Genomic DNA, 21,920 nt, shown 5'->3' on the forward strand with positions numbered 1-21,920 from the left:
ATCAGATGGATGCAGCAATGGCTAATTCTTCTCCATAATTTAAGTTTTCTGGTAAAAGTTAGATTTGATGCATCTTATGATTATTTTCCTTTTGCCTAAGAAGAATGTTATTCCTGCATTTTCTTTATTTTAAAATCAGGAAGAAAACGGTTTTTTCCTCCTTTTTTTTTTGCTTATGGTGTACAACAGTTCTGCTCTTTAGTAGCTCATACCTCAAATTTCACAAAAACAACTCCTAATAATGGTTTACTTAGTTACTGTAGATGTAAGTAAACTAATGTGAGGACATATATTATTAGAAATCTTTCCTTTTGAAAAGTTTTAATAGCCATGAAGTTGTTAAAAAGATAATGCCCAAAAAATAATAATGTCCACACTTGATACTTCTTTCATCTCAGAAGCCAAGTGAAAGGGCATTAGGAGGAGATTATGCAAGGAAAAATTTGACAGACTCCTCTGCTTGATCATCTTTCCCCAATTTAACAAATCTGCTAAACTCACTTTGATGCCAAGACTGAGCAACCCATCACTACCCGGCATGAGAAGCCCAATCTGGCTGATGAAGATAAATGAGAAAGCTATTTAGTTATTAAAAATGACTTGGATAGATTTGCCAAAGTGCAAAGTCTGGCCAGAATCGCAGACGGCACAGTCTTGATTCTACGCCATATCACACAAGCCAAGTCTATCTTCAAAATAAGAATAAAAAAAACCCTGCTAAGGTTTCTCTTTCGACTAGATGACGGTCTGATATGCAAACACCAATTATAACGCTTGTATTACATGCCAAAAACAGGGCAAGGAGCAGACAGACAGAAGGAGAGACAGACAGGTGGGCAGACAAACCCAACACTTGGCTTGAATACTAAAAGTAATTGTGCAGCTCATAAAGAAGAAGAGCAAAGAAAAAGCTGCCTTAAAAGGGAAAATAAGGAGTGCATATATAGAGGTGAAACAGAAGAGATTAGCAGATGGTGGTGATGCAAGATAAAAGGATCAATGGTTTGTACATCTCACAAAATCACGACTAAAAGAGAAATAGAAGGGATTTACAGAATAAAATCTAAGATGAGAATACAGGTGGATTTTCTCATTTAAGCTGCTGCACAAGAATCTATTTAGGGTTGAAGAAAATCTAGATGATAGAAAAGGAAAATAATACAAGAGGAAAAATGAAAGGCACACTCTTTAGAGTTAAGAATTTATTTTACAAGCCATAACTGCTTGTAAAATAGAAAACAGGGAGACACCTGTTTGTATTATTCAATATGCAACTTATTAACAGTGCATAAAGATAAATGCTGTGGCACATTGAATCAATTTACTACCAGAGATGCATATTTTATAGAGCTGTACAAGCAATAGCATTGCTGGCTGATAGTGTTTTAATTATCTTTGAGGTGTGGCCTGTCTAATCCTTTTTTTTTTAATTGTTTTAATTCAAAATTCACATGCGTTTGTGTTATCAGCCTTCATTAATTTAAGGATTATTTTAGAAAGAAAATTGAATTTACAGTATTTGACCTGTGGATCACCAATCAGAAAATATGAAAGCAAATTGGCATTTTCAGTATTTTGTTCCTACCATTATTTGGGGTCTCTTTATCATGGACACAGCCTCAGACTCATCCAAACAATTTTGGATGAGAAGCGAGTGTCTAATACAGAGAAGGTTATGTTGTACAAGAACAATAATGAATCCCCACTTTTAGAAATTCATCAGACTCATCACACAATCAGTGGCCAGTTACTCCCTTGCACCCCTGTCTCCACTCTGATTGTCACTAGCCTAAATCTATAGGCGCGTAGTTTGTGCTGACTGGAGATGGGCACCACTTTGAAACACTGACTCATTCTTTTAGAGGGGTGCCTCATTAATCTCTATGTACACACCCGCCCACACATTCACAGCTACTGCCTGTTCACTGCATTTTGGATCTTCTCTCCCACATACTAAAAATGTTCTAAGTATTGAATGGATTAATTTACCTCAACAGTCCAGCATCTGACCAGACATGCTGTCTAACATTTGTCTTTCTGATGATGGATTTTATGGTTAAAACAGTAGTTGCCATTTTCTGAAATCCCCATGGTAACTTACCCTCGTCCTCATTGGAGACAGCAGTCCCTCCATAGCTGATTCGGTTGGTTCCGGTGGGTTTGTGAGGCCCCCTCAGCTGTGTCGGTGTATTATCCCAATCCGCAAATAGATCCTGTTAGAAACGCTGTCTCATCCTCAGAGCAAGCATCTCTTCTTCAGCTACAGCTCTCTACCCACCCAGAGAGCCCAGCACACTGACAGGCACACAGAGAGAGTCTGTGCGCGTAGTGGGATTGTGTGCAGGCATATATGCACCCACACACTCACGCACACATGCACAGTGTGAAGCAGAAGGCAAGAGGGCAGTGAGAAACTCCTGGTGCTTCTCCTTCCTTCTCCAACCTGTCAGCAGATGTGTGATCTTCCCCCGTGAACCCCTGTGCTGTGAATGTGCAATGCACATAAAGGGTCTCTCCCTTCTCTGCCTTCCTCCCTACATCCTCTAGCTTATCTCTCCCCCCCCTGCCTCACTCACTCTCCCTCAGTGCCTCTAGCTACATTTGTTCCCTTCAATGTGTCAAATGATTGTGGGTCTTTTTTTTTCCCGTTGCAGTGACCTCCGTCCGCTGGCTCTCTCTTCCCATCCTCCGCCTTCTGTCCCTCACCCACTCAGCCTCATTGAGAATCCCTTCTGTTGACTGTCTACTTCTGGTTCCCGCCCAACTTTGGAGGTGAGACAGAGCAAACATTTATAGCGCCTGTATGTTTATGAAAGAGATGGATGGAGATAGAAAGAAAGAAAGAAAGAAAAAAAACAGAGAAAAGAAGAGAGAGGGCTCTTTGGTCCACCATTGTCCCTCTAGATAATAGTGGCTCTCGATCGCCTAGCAACCTGATGAACCACTAATCTCAGAATAGAAAAGGCATGAGTCACCAACTCAAATATTTAGACCTTGTTTTGTTGCTTCCTCACCTGCTGAAACTCACCCATAGTATTTCCCCACCTAGGCACATCAAAAGCCAAACAAGGACTAAAGAAAAATACCAAGAGGAAAAACTTCTTTTCTACAGTATATTGACACTGCTATTTAAAGGGGGCAATCGAGGTGCTTTTGGCAACTGATCAGGATGGCGCCTATGAGAGGCCTCCCATGTTTTCCAGTCACTTCTGATTGTAGACCTTGGAGCTAACCCAGAATAAAATGGAGTCTCAGCCCGTAACTGTCTTTACCCAACGGGTCATTAAGAACTGATATCAATAAGTCTATAAGCCTACCACAGTCTTTTAACAAATTGGGTATCTAAAAAATGGTAAAGGGTGACTCCAACCGTGAAGACTGTTCGATTATATATATGAATGACCTGCATATGTTATTGCATTTAACTAATCTGCCAATCACATGAACCTTATTATTTGCGTGAAGAGTTCTGATGTCCTTTACAAAGCCTGTTAAACATTGATAATATGCGCCCATGGATTTCAGGCTGTAAAGCTCCTCCATTCACTCTTCAATAAGTAAAAACTGTGTCATAGTAAGATATTGGAGGCAGTTTGTCTGCAATAGTTTTACTTCTCTCATACAGGTGCATCCTGGCTGGAGTGGTTTTGTGGATATAATGTGCACAAAATGTGCTTTTGTACACTGGTCAACAGTCTCAGTATACTTTTCTTTTTGTATAGTTGTTTGGAAGCCATGGCGACTGTGGTTACCTAGCTCTGCACATGCCTACCCTTATGACATGTGAAATACTTCAGACATGTGAAAATGTAGGTAACCAGATGTCCAGATTTGTGCGTCCCACAAACTAAAACAAATCCCACATTTGACTTAGTCAAATAGAACAAAGGTGAAAAGACATATATACAGATTGCTTTTCTTAAATGTGTAAAAAGCAGAGCCGTAGTCATTGTCACAGAGCTGTATCACTGCCCAATGTCATGCCCGAGCTGTGCAACATGCTCTTAAAACAGATCATGTTTTTATACAAGATATGATGAAAACTATGGTTAAAGAAAAGAAAATTCAGCCAAGACTACAGTCTGTTTTTTGTAAAAAGTATGCAAATTTTTTAATAAGTGGTCTTAAAGCAAGGCTTATCTTTTTCTGTGTCTACCTTAATGAAATGATCGTTTTTTTTCTCCCCCTTTCTGATTAACAGTTTTTAAACATTATTTTTGCAATAATGTTGCTGTTGTCACAGTTGCTTGTATCATCGCCAATATGACAAAAAGCCCCATCAGTAGTGTGCATTTGCCAAAACTCGGTAGACTTCACCTGTTGTTTTCAACCTCTAATCAATATGGGTAGACTGCACAACAAATTTAGAGTTTTAAAACCCATCAAGAGAATTTTTAGACAAAATCTGGTAAGGCTAAGCACTAATTATCTTTTAATACAAAGTTGTAAATGACAATTAAATGTTTGGAATGGTGTAGAGAAAGACAGACACTGAAAAATCTGACATTCATTTTAGACAGTGTCATACACTCCACCTAGAAAACTGTTACAGAAAGCTCCTTCTTAAAATGCAAATAGGAGTGTAATCATAAACACTTCCTCCAAGCTGCTGTTAGATTTCAGTATCTTTGCTCTTAGTTACTTTTTACATTACCGCTGTATTTGCACTTTTCTGGTAAAAACTCTGTTGTTGCTTTTGTGCAAAAATATGTTAAAATATTTTGCACATTTTTGAAAATAAATATCAGCTACACACTTCTGTTTTTATTTAATTTTTTGCATATGCTATTTTTAACAGCTATACAATATTTTTTACTCATGTTGTAAATATGTCTTTAATGTTTTATTAGTTATCTCCTTTGTATTCTATTCTATTTTATTCTATTCTAATGCATTCAATATCATATTTCTATTTCCTTTTTTCCATCAAAAGACGACTGCAATGATAGTTGCAAATAATAAATGTTCTCTCCTTTAGAAAAAATATACTATAAACACACAAATCTTCTCCTCTATTTCATTGTTACCATGAGAACTATGTCGATAAGGGAGAGGAGCAAAAGGAAGCCAAGAGAGCTGTAAAAATACCTAAATAAATAAAAAACTGAGCACTCCTCCAAAAACAGCCTTTCCTAACACAGCTTTTAGATCTAAGTATCAAGTGAAATGACACACTGTGGTTCAGGTGGCCGCCTGCGGACTCTGACAAGCCTTTCTGTCTTAACTACATGAAACCAAGTAAGGGGCTCATTCTCAGTCTGTTCTTTTTCTCTCTCAATTATTTTTAGTCTGGTCTCTCCACCTTGTCGAGGAAAGACAAAAAGCATGTTAAAATAAACGTAATTGATTACAACTTATTTTATCGTGGTTTTCCTTTCCATGTTTTACATCATACATAAATAACCTTCAGCATTAACTTTGAAAATTGATTAGCTTAATAATAAGCTCCCAAACGATTTGAGAGACTTTTTTTTTCATATTAATTCTTTAATTTTTAATCATCTCTTCCTAAAAGAAATGAACAAGTTAAACATTCAAGTAAGAGTTGTTTTTAATAGAATCATTAGTATGTAGATAGAAGGATAGGTTGTGACAATTTTGAACAGAAAAAATCTGAATAAAAAAATCACTTTGTAAATGAAATTCAAGGTAGGTTTTGGTGAAAAATGCAAACTACAGGTTTGACATGTATCTAAGGGTATAAGGACTGATAACTTTTTACAATTGGCAGTAAATATAACATAAGAAGGGAAGCCAGTATTGCAAAAACAGCCACCACACTGTTCAACAGATGATTAGTTTTGTTTTTATGGGACTGTGACCATCACACTTTGGAATGACTATTGCTGCAAATGGAAAGTAGATAGACTGGAACCTTCTGTCACATTTCAGCATTGATTACTGCCCAGCAGAAAGGAAATAGATATTTTAGCACAATAAAGTGTGGACTTGATCAATAACACTCAGCCGACAGAGCTACTGGCACTTTAACATATGTACTTCAGTAAATAATTGAGAGAGAAGCAATGGTGTAACTATCAGTAAGCAGACTATGCATCTGCTTAGGTGCCCCCAACCTCTTAGGGGCCCCATCACTGACACCTGGTTGGCCCCCTACGCAACTGAGGACTGGGATGTCTCTTTGCAGATGTGATGGTTCTAAAAATTCCTCTTAAACCAACCTGATACTAGGATGACAGACCGGACCTTATTTATACCCCAAAACATGGCAGATTTCAACATGATGGTGACCCATTTAAACACGACAACAATAGCAAAGCAGACAGTGGTACTTCTAATTACTATGTTAATAACTGTGTATAGTTCATTAGATGGTTGGTAAAAAATACACTCATATAATATGTTTCAAATCGCAATAAAGATCTTAAAAGAACAATTTATTTGAGTATTTTAGTTTTTACAATACAACTTGGAATTATGGGTAATCCAGAGCGTAGATAAAACCATAACCGTTATCTACAATGTGTTACCGACGATGGATACCAAAAAGAGGTACTTAAGCAGATTCCAGAAAAGAAAAAGCAAATAAGAGCTGCTGGAAAAATGGAAAAAAACTTCCCAAAATAAAAACGTTCTTTCAAAGAACCATAGAGGGAATGGTGGTCTTTACTGCTACAGTGAGTTAAGATTGCAACCAGGAGATGATTGGAGAAGGCGTGGGTTAGGAGGGGGGCTATGAAACTCCAGGTAGCCCAATAAGACTCATTTTACAACAGAGTATACTAAAGTACATCCATGTCTAGTGAAGGTGAAGAATGATGAAATGATGAAGTGTGTATGTATGGGGCACATTTTGGGTCGGTTGTCTATGGCAGCGGCGGGGTGGGGTGTTGTACTTCATATGGGGCCCACCCAGATAATGGTGCTTATGGGCCTATTGTTGTGTTGTTACAACACTGGAGAGAAGGCTTGTAACTGTTTTCTTTTTTTTTTTTTTTATGGAGACCATAGTATTTCATAATCTACATTCTCTTTGTTTTTGAAGCAAAATATGAACTTTAAGATAAGTTTGTATCTGGCTGGGGATTTGCAATGACCTGCAGTACATTATGGAAAACAATGAACAAGACATTTTAACAGAACAACCTTGTATTGATGTGGATGCTCACCGGCGGAACAGCAAACAAATTTAGTTCATTTAGTTCAAACTTAGTTCATTCAAGGACCATATTTTTACAAAATGTTGATGAGATCCGTGGATGTAACAACAAGCCCACGGAGACATCAGCAGCTGTTTTTTTTTTTTAGCATAAAGTTTAGAAGAAGATAAATAACTTTCTAGTTACTGAATATTCTCCTTTCTTTTTTTGTGACAATAATCAAAATTAGCTCTTAGTATGATGCTTAAGAGAAAATTAAAACTGGAAGACTCTTATCAGCATCACCTGGACCACCTGCCGATGTCCCACACTCAAGTTTCAACCAATCAACGTCGGGACAGCACCTCCTCCAGAGCCAGTCATCTTGCAAGATCCCCTTCCTTTAGCTTCTGGCCTAGCTTCGCTCCTGCACACCAGCAGAACTTCCACTCACCTCCTACTAATTTCCTCCCTCACTCTCAGGCCCAATCCTAAATCGGCCCCTAAGCGCTAACCCTGAGCTTGAGTTTGGTAGTAGGTGTAGCAGCGGCCTGGTGGCGGACAAAACACATTCTGCCAAATGTAAATTCCACTACTTTGCTGCATCTTATTCACAATGACAGAAAATCAGAAGTTAATTCATCAAAAAACAAACAAACATGTAATTCCAAAATGGAAGGTCCTCCCTGAAATTGTTTTATTTGACTGTATACATGTCTTTAAGAAAGGGTAAAATGTTTAATGTTGCGTTAACCTGCGCCATAGAGCTACAGCCACGCACATGGGATGTCACTGTTTTGCCAACGACTGCTTTCCTTTTCTGTTGGAGGGAGAAGAAGGTGTCCCATTCTCGTTTATACCATAGCTGCGAGTGAGACTTTGTTGGGAGTGACGCTTGATAGTTAAGGGTTAGTGGTTAAGGGGCGGTTTGGAATTGGACCCCTATTCCTAGGCCCACTCACCTTCTGGCTTATTCCACTACCAGTGTCCGGGCCCCGGGGGGAAGGCTATTATACTCCTTTTCTAGATTACTCATCTAAGCAAATGTTGATTCACAGCATCAAAGTCATCTGCCTGGGCCCGAGCGCAAAATAACTTATTTCAGTCATGTCAATAAAACATTTCTAATTGGAGCTGTTCTCTGCAAGAGCCTATCCAGGTTGAAATGGGTGTTTGACTGCAGGTGTAGTCTGGATGTATACCAGTATATTTTGTTTGTTTTTACCTAAGAAATAGTAGACTGGTTTGGAGTTTGTTTTCAGAATAACACCTGTACTGTAGGTAATTTATTTTCAGTAAAATACAGACTGATCATGGTCTAAATTACAAGCAGATGTGACTGGTGGCAGAGAGCTTTGCAATCCAATAATAGGGTTGTTGAGCCTCAAGGCTAGAGCACTTAGACAACTATTCTTCTGAATTCCTTATTATCACAGGATGAAACTATACAAGTTTTTACATAATGAAACCAAATTCAACTGTATAAATCTAAATAAATTGAGGATTTTTGTAAGATTTGTTTTGTATTTGATCAACACTGTATAATGCAACCTACACAGTAAATTCAACAGTGTTAAATATGTAGTGTCAAAGTACATTGACTCTTTAAGAGTTATTACATAAACTGGAGTAATATATACACTACTCTATTTAACACCAGTTCCGACTGGGAGCAAATGCACTTTTAAAGTGTTACTTCACAGAAACAATGCAAAATGTACTGTGTAATTTTCAGTTCTCACCAACCTGATGAGAACCTTTTGTTTTCATTTAGGTCTTTTTTTTAAATGTATATATTGATTAATTTAATAAATGTAACTAAAAGTTCTCCAAAACTCAGCTGACAAGAGAAAATTGTACAAATTTTGCCCTCTAAGTATATTTCAACATGATATTGCTGTTAAGAGAACATTGTAAGTGCTTGTCAGACGATCGCCTTAAAATATCTTTAGACAATAAATAATGAAACAGACACAGAAACCAATAATTATTGTAAATGCATGCATCGATGATGCTGCAATTTGAGAAATGTCAAAGAGGTTTGCCCAGAGGTGTTGTTAGAACCAAAGCAGTTTCCTACATTGGAGACTTTCTTTAAAGTTGGAGCTATGAGGTTGAAAAAAAATCATTATTTGTTAAAATTCATGTTCAACTCATCAGCTTTTTTTTTAGTTCCAGCTAAAACTTTTTTTTTATACCATTTCGCTGTAGTTTTCCTCTAAGTATATTCTAAGAAGAAATATTTTAGTTTTTTATGTAAAAATCATATTTTTGCACCCAGCTTCCAAATATTGTTTTAGGATTTGGCAGTGTGGAGTTTTTTTTATATCATTATTTTTCAGTAGGCTGGATGTGCATGTTCCTGACAAGCCACAGTGACATACAGCCCCATATATCACCATCATGCATTCCTGCTGACATTGAACCTGTCAGCAAATCCTACAATCACATAGAAACGCACACACACACACACACACACACACTCTCACATGCAGCTTGTGTCAACCCCCAGCCATTCGTATTCACTAATAAACCAACATATACAAGAAGAAGAGAATGGGTGGTTGAGACAGAGAGGGTTATAAACACAACAATCACACCACAATGCTGCACAGTGTAGTGTAAATTACACTGCAGTGGACACTATCCTTATACTCATCCCAACCCCCCTTCGGCCACCTCCCCCTAAAACATTCTCCTCTTCACCCACATCCCTGAAATCCCAGCTGGACCCCAAGATTAATCCCTTGTGACTTCTCCGTCAAACAGATGTGAACAGACACAACCTGGTTCAATGTGCTGATCCATAAAAGAAAGTGACATCAATCTTTTTAATTTTATAAGGTTTTTGGTTGACAAATATGTTAAAGTGATTCTAAATATTAAAGTTCAAGTGGCATTCAGAAGGTCAAATGATAAGATAAAATTGTGGAATTGTGTGCAACTTCAATTTTTTTCGTTTTTCGAAAGAGAGCTACAATTAGACTATATAAAACATGCATCCCGTAGGCTGATGAAATTAATGGCAACTCAAAACATCAATTGAAAAGAATATCAACTATTATCAATTAAATCTTGTCAGGGTTAGAAAATGTTAAATTGTACATGTTTGCATTAAAAGACTTTTTTATAGAATTTGATTTGAATTGATTGTCTTTTTTTCTTGTTTTCTGCTTCCTCATCAGATACATCACATACATTTTGTTTGATTGAGGTGTCACCAGATTTTTACACAGAAGCTGGAGGGAGAACCTTAATATTTTGGTGCGGCATATTGAAACATTCAATTAAGGTGTGATATTATGATGCAACTGAAAATCTGAGCCTGGTTTGAAAATCATGCTCATCAAATAAATATATAATGCAAAGGCCCCTCCTTTATATATGTGTGTACCCTTACATGATGACATCAAGCTGTAGAAAATTAGGAAAGATAACCCTTTGGGTTTTTGTACATATTTCACATTAAATATAAGTCTTCATGGTGGAAATTCTTGAAATTTGAAAATAACATTGTTCATTATTCTGTAAATTGTTTTAAAAGAGACTTTTTTAGGGTAGGAAATACAGGTATCACAAATGCATGCATATTTATAAAACTTGGCACATTTGTCAAAAGTATAGCCAGACAAGTCCTATTAATTATTATTATTATTATTTTAAAGACAAACTAACAAAAAAAAATCAGAAACGGAAAATAACTGAAGATTTAAATGGAACATTATTTATGGGATTGACAATATTTCAAAAGATTAATAATAATAACATCAAATAAAATCAAATTGATGTGCATTGAATTTTATGGTTGTAAAATATCAAAATGTAAAAAGCCCAAACAGTATTAATATTAACTAACACATCCAAAAAGAACAAACATCCATGCCTTAGAAAAATCTTCCAAACTGTCTCTCCTGCCAAATCTTTAATAAAATATCATCAAAATTGCCTACTAGTGTTGGGTGTCAGATATTAACCATCAAAAACTGGAGCGTGAAACTACTTTAAGCAAAAATGTCCACATTTCTTAGAGTTGGTCTGATTGTTGCCTCAGCGATTTTATTCAGCATCTTATCTGAAGATTCACAAATGGCAATCCAAGGACGCATGCATTCTATGGAATGATGCACACTTTCAATGCAAATGGTATGAAACATATTGCACCATTCTATACATGGATATATGCATTTCATGTATGTGGATGGTCTTCATTACTATCTGCAATCCTAAAAAAATGAAGAGGGAAAGCCCCTTTTTCACTCACACCTCACCACAGCTAAGAAGGAGGGACATCTTATCTCACAACTGCAGAGAGGAAAAGAATTAAGCAGGAAAAAAAAGATGGATGAGAGTGCATAATGTGAGCAGGGCTCTGCAGGAGAAGGACATATGGTAGTTTGGAACAGAAGCCAAAAAGAAAAAGCTTTGACAGAAGGAGAGGATAAAGAAAAGAAAGAAAAACATCCTTTAAATTTCAGTACGTCAATAAATACAAGCTTCTTTTATTATTCTATATATGATGCAAAGAAAATCTTATCTTAAAGCTTCCAGGAAATTTTTGCTTTATACAAAAGAAACCACAATAAACCAACCTCTTCAAAAACACAGTAAAGTGAAAAGGGGCAATTGATTTTATTTATCCTTAGCTAAATTATGCTTGATGCAATGATGTCATTCCAAAGTGGTTACCAAGCAACTGTTGTCAAGGGCGACCACCAATCTCTGCAGGCAGTGCACTGAGAGTCTTGCAGAGAGAAAAAGAGTGAGATGCACATAAAGAGTGACAGCGTGGATGAGAGTTTGAATGTGTTTAAACAGCTGCTGGTGAGTTCTGAAGGCAGTGAAGATCAATAGCTGCTCAGCTTTTATTAAGTTTTATTATATTATTGTCTGGTCCTCATCATGATGCAAGACAAGTCTGGTCCAGTCCGAAATGGATTTGTATGTATTTTATATTGATGTTGCACATAGGCTTGAAACTGCAGGCACAGGAACACAACCAATTTCGTTATTTCTGACATTCTCACTTTGCATTCACAGGCTTATGCATGCACGCAAGTCATGCCACAAAATCCTTATCGATCATCATTCACACACCTCTACTCCCCTCTGCTGGCAGACCTGCATATCCATTGCATCCATGCCATTCTTTGAAGTGAACCTCAAAACTTGCAAAAACAGGTAAATTGATTGATAAAGTATCAATGAATAATTAAAAAATCTGCTTTATATAAAGTGGTCATGAATAATATAAAATTGTTTTTGGTAAAATGGAAAGTTAACCACCATGTGTCCTTATTACACCTATATATCATTATTATCGGAAAACTCTGCTTGTATGGAGGATCTCTTTCACCTTTATGATGAAACTAATGTCCTTTAGGTTTTACTGTTTCTTTTTCTTTCATGTATTCATATAAAGGTTCATATATCAAGTTCTAAACCATCCCCCTATATCAAATCAACTAAGGACTTTGATCCTTAACCAGGAGGCGGTTCCAGTGATATGGACTTCCAGTCTTGTTCTGGTACCAAGAAAAACATAGCCATCAGTCCTTAGTGACCTGTTGCCCTGACATGACAAAGATCCTAGAATGACTTACAAATGTAAATCCCTTTTTTGTCAAACATTGGGGAAATTCACTAACCCATCCCCTTGGGGAACAGTGGGCTGCCCTGTGGGGCGCCCGAGGAGCTCAGGGAGCCAGGATGTGACTTGAACTCAGAACCTCCAGGACCCAAACGCAAAGCTCTAACTAGGCCACTACTCATCAGTTATGTTAGCCCATCTGAGTAAAGTATCAAGGAAATATAAGAACCTGTATAAGGAAATATAAGGAACTATCAAGGAAATATAAGGACTTGCATTTTTTTTAATAGTCTCCTGTCTGGCAATGTGGCAATAAGAATAATTGTATTGATGCCAAAAAGAGCCCATTATGCAGGGAGTTTTACAGTTTATATGGACAATGCAATGTAACTAGAGCAGAAAAACAGAAGAAGAAAGGGAAAAAAACAGAAAAGATGAAAGAAAGAAGAGATAGAAAGGAGACAATGACAAAACATTTTCAGTCTGCTTCATCACCTGTAACGAGATGAAAAAAGAACAGCACAACCGAAAGACATGGTACGAAATATACAATAAAGCAACACCTTGAAACTATCGCTAAAGTAATATTATTAAGTGTGACATGTACTCTGTGTTACCTGAAGATATGAATGTGTGGTTTCTGTATGGAAGTGAATCTTGCATTTTTTAAACTATGATGGTGTTGGATTGAAAATGCATCAGACTGGACTTAAGACACATCAGTTAAGCCATCAATCACAAAAAAGACAGAGGAGACTACTTTATGAAGCTTAGATCTTTTCCAGCAAGATGTGGCATATCTTCTATAAGTTTGCTATGGTGAGTGTGATCTCTTGTGTCATAATCTGTAGGGGTAATCAGAAGTTTAACAAGCTAATAAAGGAGCATGTTCTGGGGTCTGCTGCAGATGAATTTACAAAGCAGATGTCTTTAAAAAAAATAAAGAACATTATGAACAACTTTGAGCAAACTCTACATCAGACTGCCAGACAACAGTATTGTATTCATTCAGAAGCTACAGTACTTCAGGTCCACTGCAGGACAAATCACTCTAGGAGATTTTTATTTTTTTTTACTTCAGCCATCTGCAAAACAACAATGTGCCTCAATCATCTTTTATCGGGTGTTAATTGTTCTTATTCTGGAGTTTAATGTGAAACAAAAACAGAGACGTTATATATTTTCTCCATAACTTGTCATGCAAATATATCAACTTGACATTTTTTATTTTAATTAAATTCAAATATACTTTATTGACCTCGAAGGGATATTAAATGTTGGAGTAACTTATGTAGGGCTTTTATGTAGATGTGACCCTATTTAAGCTGCACTCTCTGCTGAGTAATAAATATACATTAAATTAAAAAATGATATTACCAAAATAAGAATATTAATAGATACTGAGAATTCTTGGTATATAGTAACACATGAACACAAAAAACAGACTAAATTCCTCTGCTGTGTTTAGCACTTTAACTGCATTTGAAGAGATTTGCTTGTGAAAATCTAGATGGACTGATAAGTGTACAGTGACTTTACTCCCCTGATCTACTCACAAATACAGTGTTTTACCAATATGCTGAAACCACCTTAGTTAATTATTCTATGCTTTATCTTGCTGTTGGGGATTTCACAAAATGTGCATTAATGATGCTGCTTCCCAACTGATGGGAAAAGGTAAACTATCACTTTTCTTTTCATGGAGGACTAAACTTCAGAAATCTTTACTGTCCTCTAGTGGTACACAAAGGAACAAAGCATGATACATTTGACTATGCCTTCATTTCTTCCTTTTTGTCTTTCTCTCTCTGTCCTGATATAGATGTCTTTGTTTGTTGTAAACTTCACATATTTACTGTGTTGTAAGCTTCTATATTTTCTGTCAAATGTTTTATCTCGAAATGCACCGACGATGTCATTTTGTGTTCAGTCGAAACAAAACAACTCTGAATTTAATAGCCTTTAATTTAATGAATCGTTGTCAAAAGTGTTTTTTATGAAATGAGATGCCCATGTCCATGAGAGTTGAATTCAGGAAATCTGGCTGAAAATCTGAAGCTAAAACATATGAAAATATGAAATATTTGCATTATAAAAAAAACAAAATAGAAACCAACTAAAAGAAACAAAAAAAAAGGCATGAAAGATTATTTTCTCACTCTACTGTTGTTGTCACAAAATCAATTACGTGTTTTTTCATTTGATCCAATTACACTTTAGGTAAGGCAAAAAAAAAAAAAAAAAGAAATATCTCTATATGGCAATATTACAAAGGGGCTTGCTTGTTTTTAATTGATGTTATGCACCTGCTCTATCTTAGTTCCTTCTTTCAAATTATCATGCATATTAATAAAGTGTATAAAAAGAGCATGTTAAATACTTACCAAATAAAGCATTTATGGTTAAAAAAACATACTCACTGCAGTATCTATTAAGGTACTGTTTCATCCAATCAGCTGAATGTCTTCTGAATGTCTTTTCACTGAACTGCTTTGATGGGAAGAGGCCCAGATTAATATAATGTGTAGCACCTAACCCTGTGTGCCACACATTATCAGTCTCACATTATCAGTTATGATAAGTTATGATCATTTAAGAATTTCTATTAAGGGCTAATAAAGTTAGTGCAGTGGCCATACAGTATCCCAGGGCCACAGTTTGGACACCCCTGATGATTAAAGTCTGTTTAATCACCAGTCCTTTTGGTGCACTGTGCAAATTGGATTTAATAATGAAGACAGACTACATTCAAATTGTAATTTTCTATCTTTCAAACAAAAATAGAATGTGGAAATTCAGACAGAGCTGGATGTTTCAACAGGACGATGATTCCAAAACAAACAATGAGACTGGTTTTTGGGATTGATAAAGCACACGAAAATTAACCCACCGGTATGGCCCTGCCCCTAACCCGTTGAAAATGTATGGACTCTGTAATTTTGTCATTATCTCTGCCTTCTTCAAAGAGGAGTGGTCAACCATACAGCCTATGACATACTAAAAGCTTTTTGATGGCTCCAAAGAGGCTATGAGGTGCAACTCGAAATGGGAGAATGATCAAAGCAATGGCATGGGATGGTGTACTGATTATATTTTTTGAAAAAATGGTTGAAGTTGTTTGTTTTATTATCATTACATCGTGATTTAAGAATCATCAACAATTCTTATAATGTTCATACCCATAATGTGTATTCAATCTAAGACGTACAGTATAGAGACCTGGCTTTACAAATACAACTACATCTGAGTGTTAAAAACACAGAGCTGCTTTGCTTTAGAAGGGTTGGTTTCCAGGGCAATCAAGGACTCCAGCATTCTGTGACTTAGAGAATTAAAAGAAAGCTTGTCCACTTGTGCAGACTTAAATTTGTCTGTGTCTGCAGTTATTTTGATTTGAAGATTTCATATGAAACCTAAAGTTGAAATTTTTTTTAAAAACAGCTGGTTTTACTTTAAACTGCAAATTTTGCTTGAAAAATTTTCTATTTCTATTTAAAGCATTTCTGATATACTTTTGCTTCTTTTTGTGCACAGGACATTTCTTGTTTTTTTAAGAAAAAAAGCGGTTGTGTGTTTTTTCATACACATTTCATACACATTTCTTAACATACAATTGGATCACAAATTCTTTTGAAGTTCGATTTTTTTGAATGACGACTGTCTTTCAGAAAAAAAAAAAACATGTGTTTGCAGGCATGGTTTCTCTCTTCATAGTTTTTTAATTGATTATTTTATTTCTATTTTATGGTCTTTCAGTTGAGTTTTTGTGATCTTAAGTCTTTTTGACTGTTTATAAGGCCTCTATAGCAATACATAACAAATTTACTGTATCTGTAGGAAAGTTCTTTACAAATACAGATTCACTGCTTGACTCATAGTTTGATGATTGAATATAAAAAATTAGGAATAATTTTAATTAATATTTTTTCCCCTGTATGTTAACAATATTTTTTTTTATATTTGATCAACTAATTATACATATTATTTAGTGTCATTGAATCCAGTCGTTGATGATTGAACTTTCACACAAAAACCTTTCATGTTTGATGTGTGATGTCATTCTTTTTTCTTTTTTTTTCTCCATGCCTATCTTATTAAAAGCTGTTAACAAGACAGCTCACCAATATGTCAAATACCTGTTTGGGGGTTACTTGGTCCATATGGAGGACAATCAGCCCCACTGGGACCTCTGTCAGCCAGAGTGTGAAATGTCAGAAGTACAAACACTGTTGCAAAAGCACACATGCACGCACACTGCACTAAATCGCATTCACAGTAACAGAGACTAAATCGCATTCACAGTAACAGCGATGGGACTAAATTTTGAAACGAGCAAAGATTGATCTTTCTATTCTGACATCTGCTCCATTGCAGAGACAGATGGTGAACCAATCAGACCGCCTGGTGCCTTTACCACATTGTACCCCCTCTCGTATCACTCTGCCACCCCTCCTGAAAACCTGCATCCTTGGCACACAAGACAGGTGGCTTCTTGTTAATGTGACACTGCCATTGGCTTGTAAATTATTTATGCATGCAGTTTAACACCAGCATGCAGCAAATAAGCCCAGAAACCAAAAATACCTAATCCTACCCCAAACATTTTAAATTTTTTACTGTTTGCATGTAGCTTACAGTCACTGCCTAAAGTAAATTAAAAAGCCATAAATGTATATTCTTTTCTTTTTCTCCTGCCACAAAAGTCTTATTAATCTGCCCTGAAAGTGATTTTCACCATGGGCTGACCTTCACAGCACAGCAGAAGTTATTTGCCAAAAGATTGCTTTAGTTGAATAAGCAATCTGAAATATCTCAAAAAGCTTGTGGGAAAAGTCCTTTAAAAGACAGTTGTAAAGGAAAATATGTGAAGGGAAAAGAGGATGTTATGCTGTTAATGTTAAATGAATTATTTATATCTTAGATTGACATTTCTTGCACATCTTTGTAAATCCTGCTAAGATTGCAGGATTTATAAAAATTTATATCATTGGAATAATATCAGCATACACAATTGTCCTATAGCGGAAAGAGCAGAGATGGAGAGCTTAGAAAACCATCAAGAAAACACAGAGCAGGAATTTAGTGGGTTGATTAGACCGTCTGTGTTTACAGGCAGATGCTTATTAATGCAGTTTCCATTGACCCTTTTCTTTTGGATCACACAATAAGCACACACAGTAACCTGCCACGCACCCCTGTGAGCATTAAACCCATATGCAATTCTGTCACACCCCCATATCAAGACTGCAGTGCAGATTAACATGCAGGAGGGGATACACTGCATACACACACTGCAAACACTTTACAGAGTCACACCTGAGACCTTCTTTGCACACAAAAGAGCATAGCTGATGGAGAAGGAGCTCTGATGAAGTCAATTAAGACTGAAGCGCATTCACCTCTGCAGCCAATCAATAGTCCTTATCCAGACTGCAGTATAAACATAACATTTAAGGGCAAGAATTAGTCTTAAGCACATACAGACTAAGCCTAACCATAATTAATGAAAGCATAGTGGAATATTAAAACCAAATTCTCCCTTTTGCTCCTCCATTCAAGTCTCCTGTTTGAGTTTTTTGAAATCATAGTGAAAACAAAAACAAGAAAAAAAGACATGTATCGTTATTTTGCAACACAAAGATTACAACCGAGTTCAGGGAACAGAAAAATTTTTCAAATTTTTTCTATTAATTCTGCATTGTCTGAACAACACGTGATCAAGGTGTCAAAATTATTAATTATTACTCAAGTAGAAGTTCTACTGTATTAAAAGTAAAAGTAATGCTGGGAAAAATGTTAAGGACAGGTGCTTTAAACCTCATACTGGTTAATGCACCACTCTATTAAATGATTTTTTTTTTTTTTTTTACAATTCTGGATTATAATTTTCTTAGCTTTATAACCAATGGCATTTTAGTTTCACTTCTTCAAACTAAAATTATCAAATTAAGTATCTTAATCAATAATCAAATAGACATTTAATTAAGCACAAAACAGCAGAGTCCCTGTTTTGTATGAATGAGTTGCCCGATCATTCTAACAAACACTTTATTTGTACTGGTAAACAAATCATTTTGTAATAAGATGCTTTACATAGATTTAAGACTTAGACTTAGTTTTACTCTGGAGTGGCCGGTTGGGAGAGGCGGAGGGCTGGGATACTTTACAATCAGGAAGTCCACAAACTGTAGTTAAAAGCCTTCAGCTGATCCAAAATGCTGCAGCCAGAGTTATGATTAAAAGTAAAAATAGAGATCATATCTCTCCTATCCTAGCTTCTCTTTACTGGCTTCCTGTTAAATCAGAAATAAAATTTAAAATCCTCCTTCTCACATATAAAGCCTTAAATGGCCAAGCTCCATCTGATATCAGAGATATGATTGTTCCTTATGTTCCTAACAGAACACTTCACTCTCAATCTGCAGGTTTACTAGTGGTTCCTAGAATTTCTAAAAGTAGAATGGGAGGCAGATCTTTTAGTAATCAGGCTCCTCTCCTGTGGAACCAAATACCAGTTTTAGTCTGTAAGCCAGGCACCCTGTCTACTTTTAAGGGTAGGCTTAAAACTTTCCTTTTTGATAAAGCTTAGTCAGAGTGGCTCAGGTTATCCTGAGTTATCTCTATAGTTATGCTGCTATATGCGTAGACTTTTTGAGGACATAAGGACCCCTTTTTCATCATTCTGCTTCATTCTATCTCTATTCTCTCACTGTGCAGAATCTGTTAGTTCAATCTCTAACATTATGCTCTCTCTGCTTTTTCTCATAGTAGCTTCGCCTCGTCTGTTCCTGTTTGGCTGTGACACCATCCTGGAGGGAAATATCAGCTGTGCTATTGCCATCAACATCTTTGTTTACAGATGTTGGCGATTTGTCTATTTTCCAGTGTAGTCCTGTTTCTCTGACTGTGACTTGCTGAATGTGTTCTCTTCATCCTCTGAAATGGAAGCTGGCTCTGAGCTTGTTTACCTGGCTGTGTTTCCTGGACTGGGCCGCCTTTCGTATCTCTGCTTCTGTTTCCTTAAACCCCAGTCTGCCTCGGCAGATGGCCGCTCACACTGAGCCTGGTTCTGCTGGAGGTTGCTTACAGTTAAAAGGGAGTTTTTCCTCTCCACTGTTGCTACCAGTATGCTCAATGTCAAGCATACATAATGTCATTCACCAGGGCTGAAAACAACAAAGGGTTCAAAAATTTCCATTGTGGAAAGACTTCAAAGTAGGACGAGATCTACCCTGAGTACCTTCTGTCTCTGGATGTTGTTGAGCTTCTTCTTCAACATATAGAGTGTCCCTGGACTGGAAACTGAATTGGTACTTCATCTCTATTGGAAGGGTGACCGGACGGTATATTCCAATGAAAGCGGATCACAGTTCCTAGCCTCCCCAAGAAAGTTTATGTCAGGGTACTTAATGAATCAAAGAATATGCTTAAAAGGGGAGCCTGGGTGACTGAGTTGTTTTTTGTCTTAAGGGTCAAATAAAAAGGCTATTGTAAACATATTTCATATGTCATCATTTAAACAACATCATAACACATTTGAACAACAGTGTTGTGCTGATGAATCAGGGAGATATAGCTGTTAGAAAATGCTATTAGGGGTTTTTTATTATCATTTATTTTTTTATTTAAATGAAAAGCAATACAACTGACCCAGTTGTTGGTGGCTGAAGATAATTCATTTTTAGTTTGGTCCAAACTGGATGAAGCATGTGTTATTTAGAAGTAACTGTATGCAAACAGGGAGATATGAAAATTTGCTGGTCTGTCCAGCCCAGAAGAGGTCCAGCCAGCAAGCAACTGCTCAGAATGAAGAAGGTCAGAGAGAGACCTTTTCCTGTATTACTTTTAAATGAGCTGCTTCGTATTTTCACAGGGGATTGCTTAAATGATATTTGCACATAATACAAAATTGATCAAACACCAACTTTGGTATAACTAAACCTTTGTATGTAAAATTAACAGCATTCATACCAGTTGGCCTGAAATTTGACTGCATTGTAGAGCAGTTTGGCAGTTGCATGCTGAATTTTAACTCTATCAAAACTCTTGAATTTCCTACAGGTAGAATTCTGCTAATTTGCCAAATGAGTATGATTAGACCTCCAAAGGCCAGTTCAAGGCCAGTTCAAGGCTTCAGTCAGGATTGACAGAAGCCCTGCTGCTGTCAAAGGCACTGCTTGGACCAAATAAATCAGCTGAAAATAAAATGATCAGAAAATTAATTTATAGTTTAAATTGCTTACAAACCAATCAAATCAAATCAAATTCAAATTGATTACTTTTAAAGTATCAAGAAAAAACAGCAACGACTGTTTCTGCTATTAGTACTTTTATAAATACATTTACTTAAACATGGTGGAAAAAAATCTTAAAAAAGAGGATTCAACTTAAATAAATATTTCAATTTGGTACATAAGCTATAAGAAAAATTGACCCAGTATTTGTATCTATGTATGGTAACATTATTTCATACTAGAACACATCAACTTAAATTAATTTTGTCCTTAAAATAACAATGTAATGAAAATGTGATACAATATTACTAACAGTGTCTTGACTTTACTTATGCTGTACTGCTTTCTGTTGCTTGTGTATGTGTAAAGAGAACCTTATCCTTTCATGTTGCAAAGTAGTGTTAATGATTTTGTTTTTATGAGAGAGTAGATAGATGTGTAATGTAAGCCCGTGATTTCTATGAGCCTCAGTCTAAGTGCCACAAGCAATGCTGCAAACCTTCTAGATATTGATTTCCAACAAGCTGTGTGGTGTTACTCGCTTCATTTGAACACTTTTACCCTTACTCAACCTGCATGCTGCAATGTGGACAGTTTCGAGACTGGGATTGTTTTTAATTTCAATAAAAACCACCACTACTATGTTGTATCAATGGCTTTCCTTTGTAATGTATGAGTGTTTAATTTTTCCTGCAGTAACTCAACAGCTTTGGTTAGCTGACATCAGCAGCACTGGCTCCCAACATCAGTCAAGCGTGACTATTCTGCAGGCACACTGCAGCTTTGAAAAAAGAAAAAAACTTAAAATTATAAAAACAAAACAAACAATAACAGGATTTTTAGCTATGCATCGCTATATACCAAACATTGCACAATATTATCAAAAAGAGGAAGATGGTAAGATGTGGAATAGTCGCACAATATACAAGAGTAAAATTTTAATAAAATTACTTTAATGAAATACTATCTGTGCCTGTACTTCATAATAATCACCTATAA

The 21,920-nt window shown here is 36.3% G+C and overlaps 1 protein-coding gene across 2 annotated transcripts in view; it reads right to left on the reverse strand.

Moving 5' to 3' along the window:
- frmd4a (FERM domain containing 4A) overlaps positions 1 to 21,920 on the reverse strand; it is a 127,229-nt gene that overhangs the window by 100,318 nt on the left and 4,991 nt on the right. Inside the window, exon 1 of one of the 2 annotated variants that reach the window (XM_015381913.1) lies at positions 2,102 to 2,567. The exons of the other annotated variant lie outside the window; for it this stretch is intronic. Within the exon in view, the coding sequence (XP_015237399.1) occupies positions 2,102 to 2,134 (33 nt within the window). The 5' untranslated portion in view covers positions 2,135 to 2,567. Of the gene's footprint in view, positions 1 to 2,101; positions 2,568 to 21,920 lie in introns of those variants that run through there. 2 annotated transcript variants of the gene reach the window in all.

The sequence above is a fragment of the Cyprinodon variegatus genome, unplaced genomic scaffold (assembly GCF_000732505.1).
Source record: "Cyprinodon variegatus isolate N-32 unplaced genomic scaffold, C_variegatus-1.0 Scaffold244, whole genome shotgun sequence".
Classification (NCBI taxonomy): domain Eukaryota; kingdom Metazoa; phylum Chordata; class Actinopteri; order Cyprinodontiformes; family Cyprinodontidae; genus Cyprinodon; species Cyprinodon variegatus.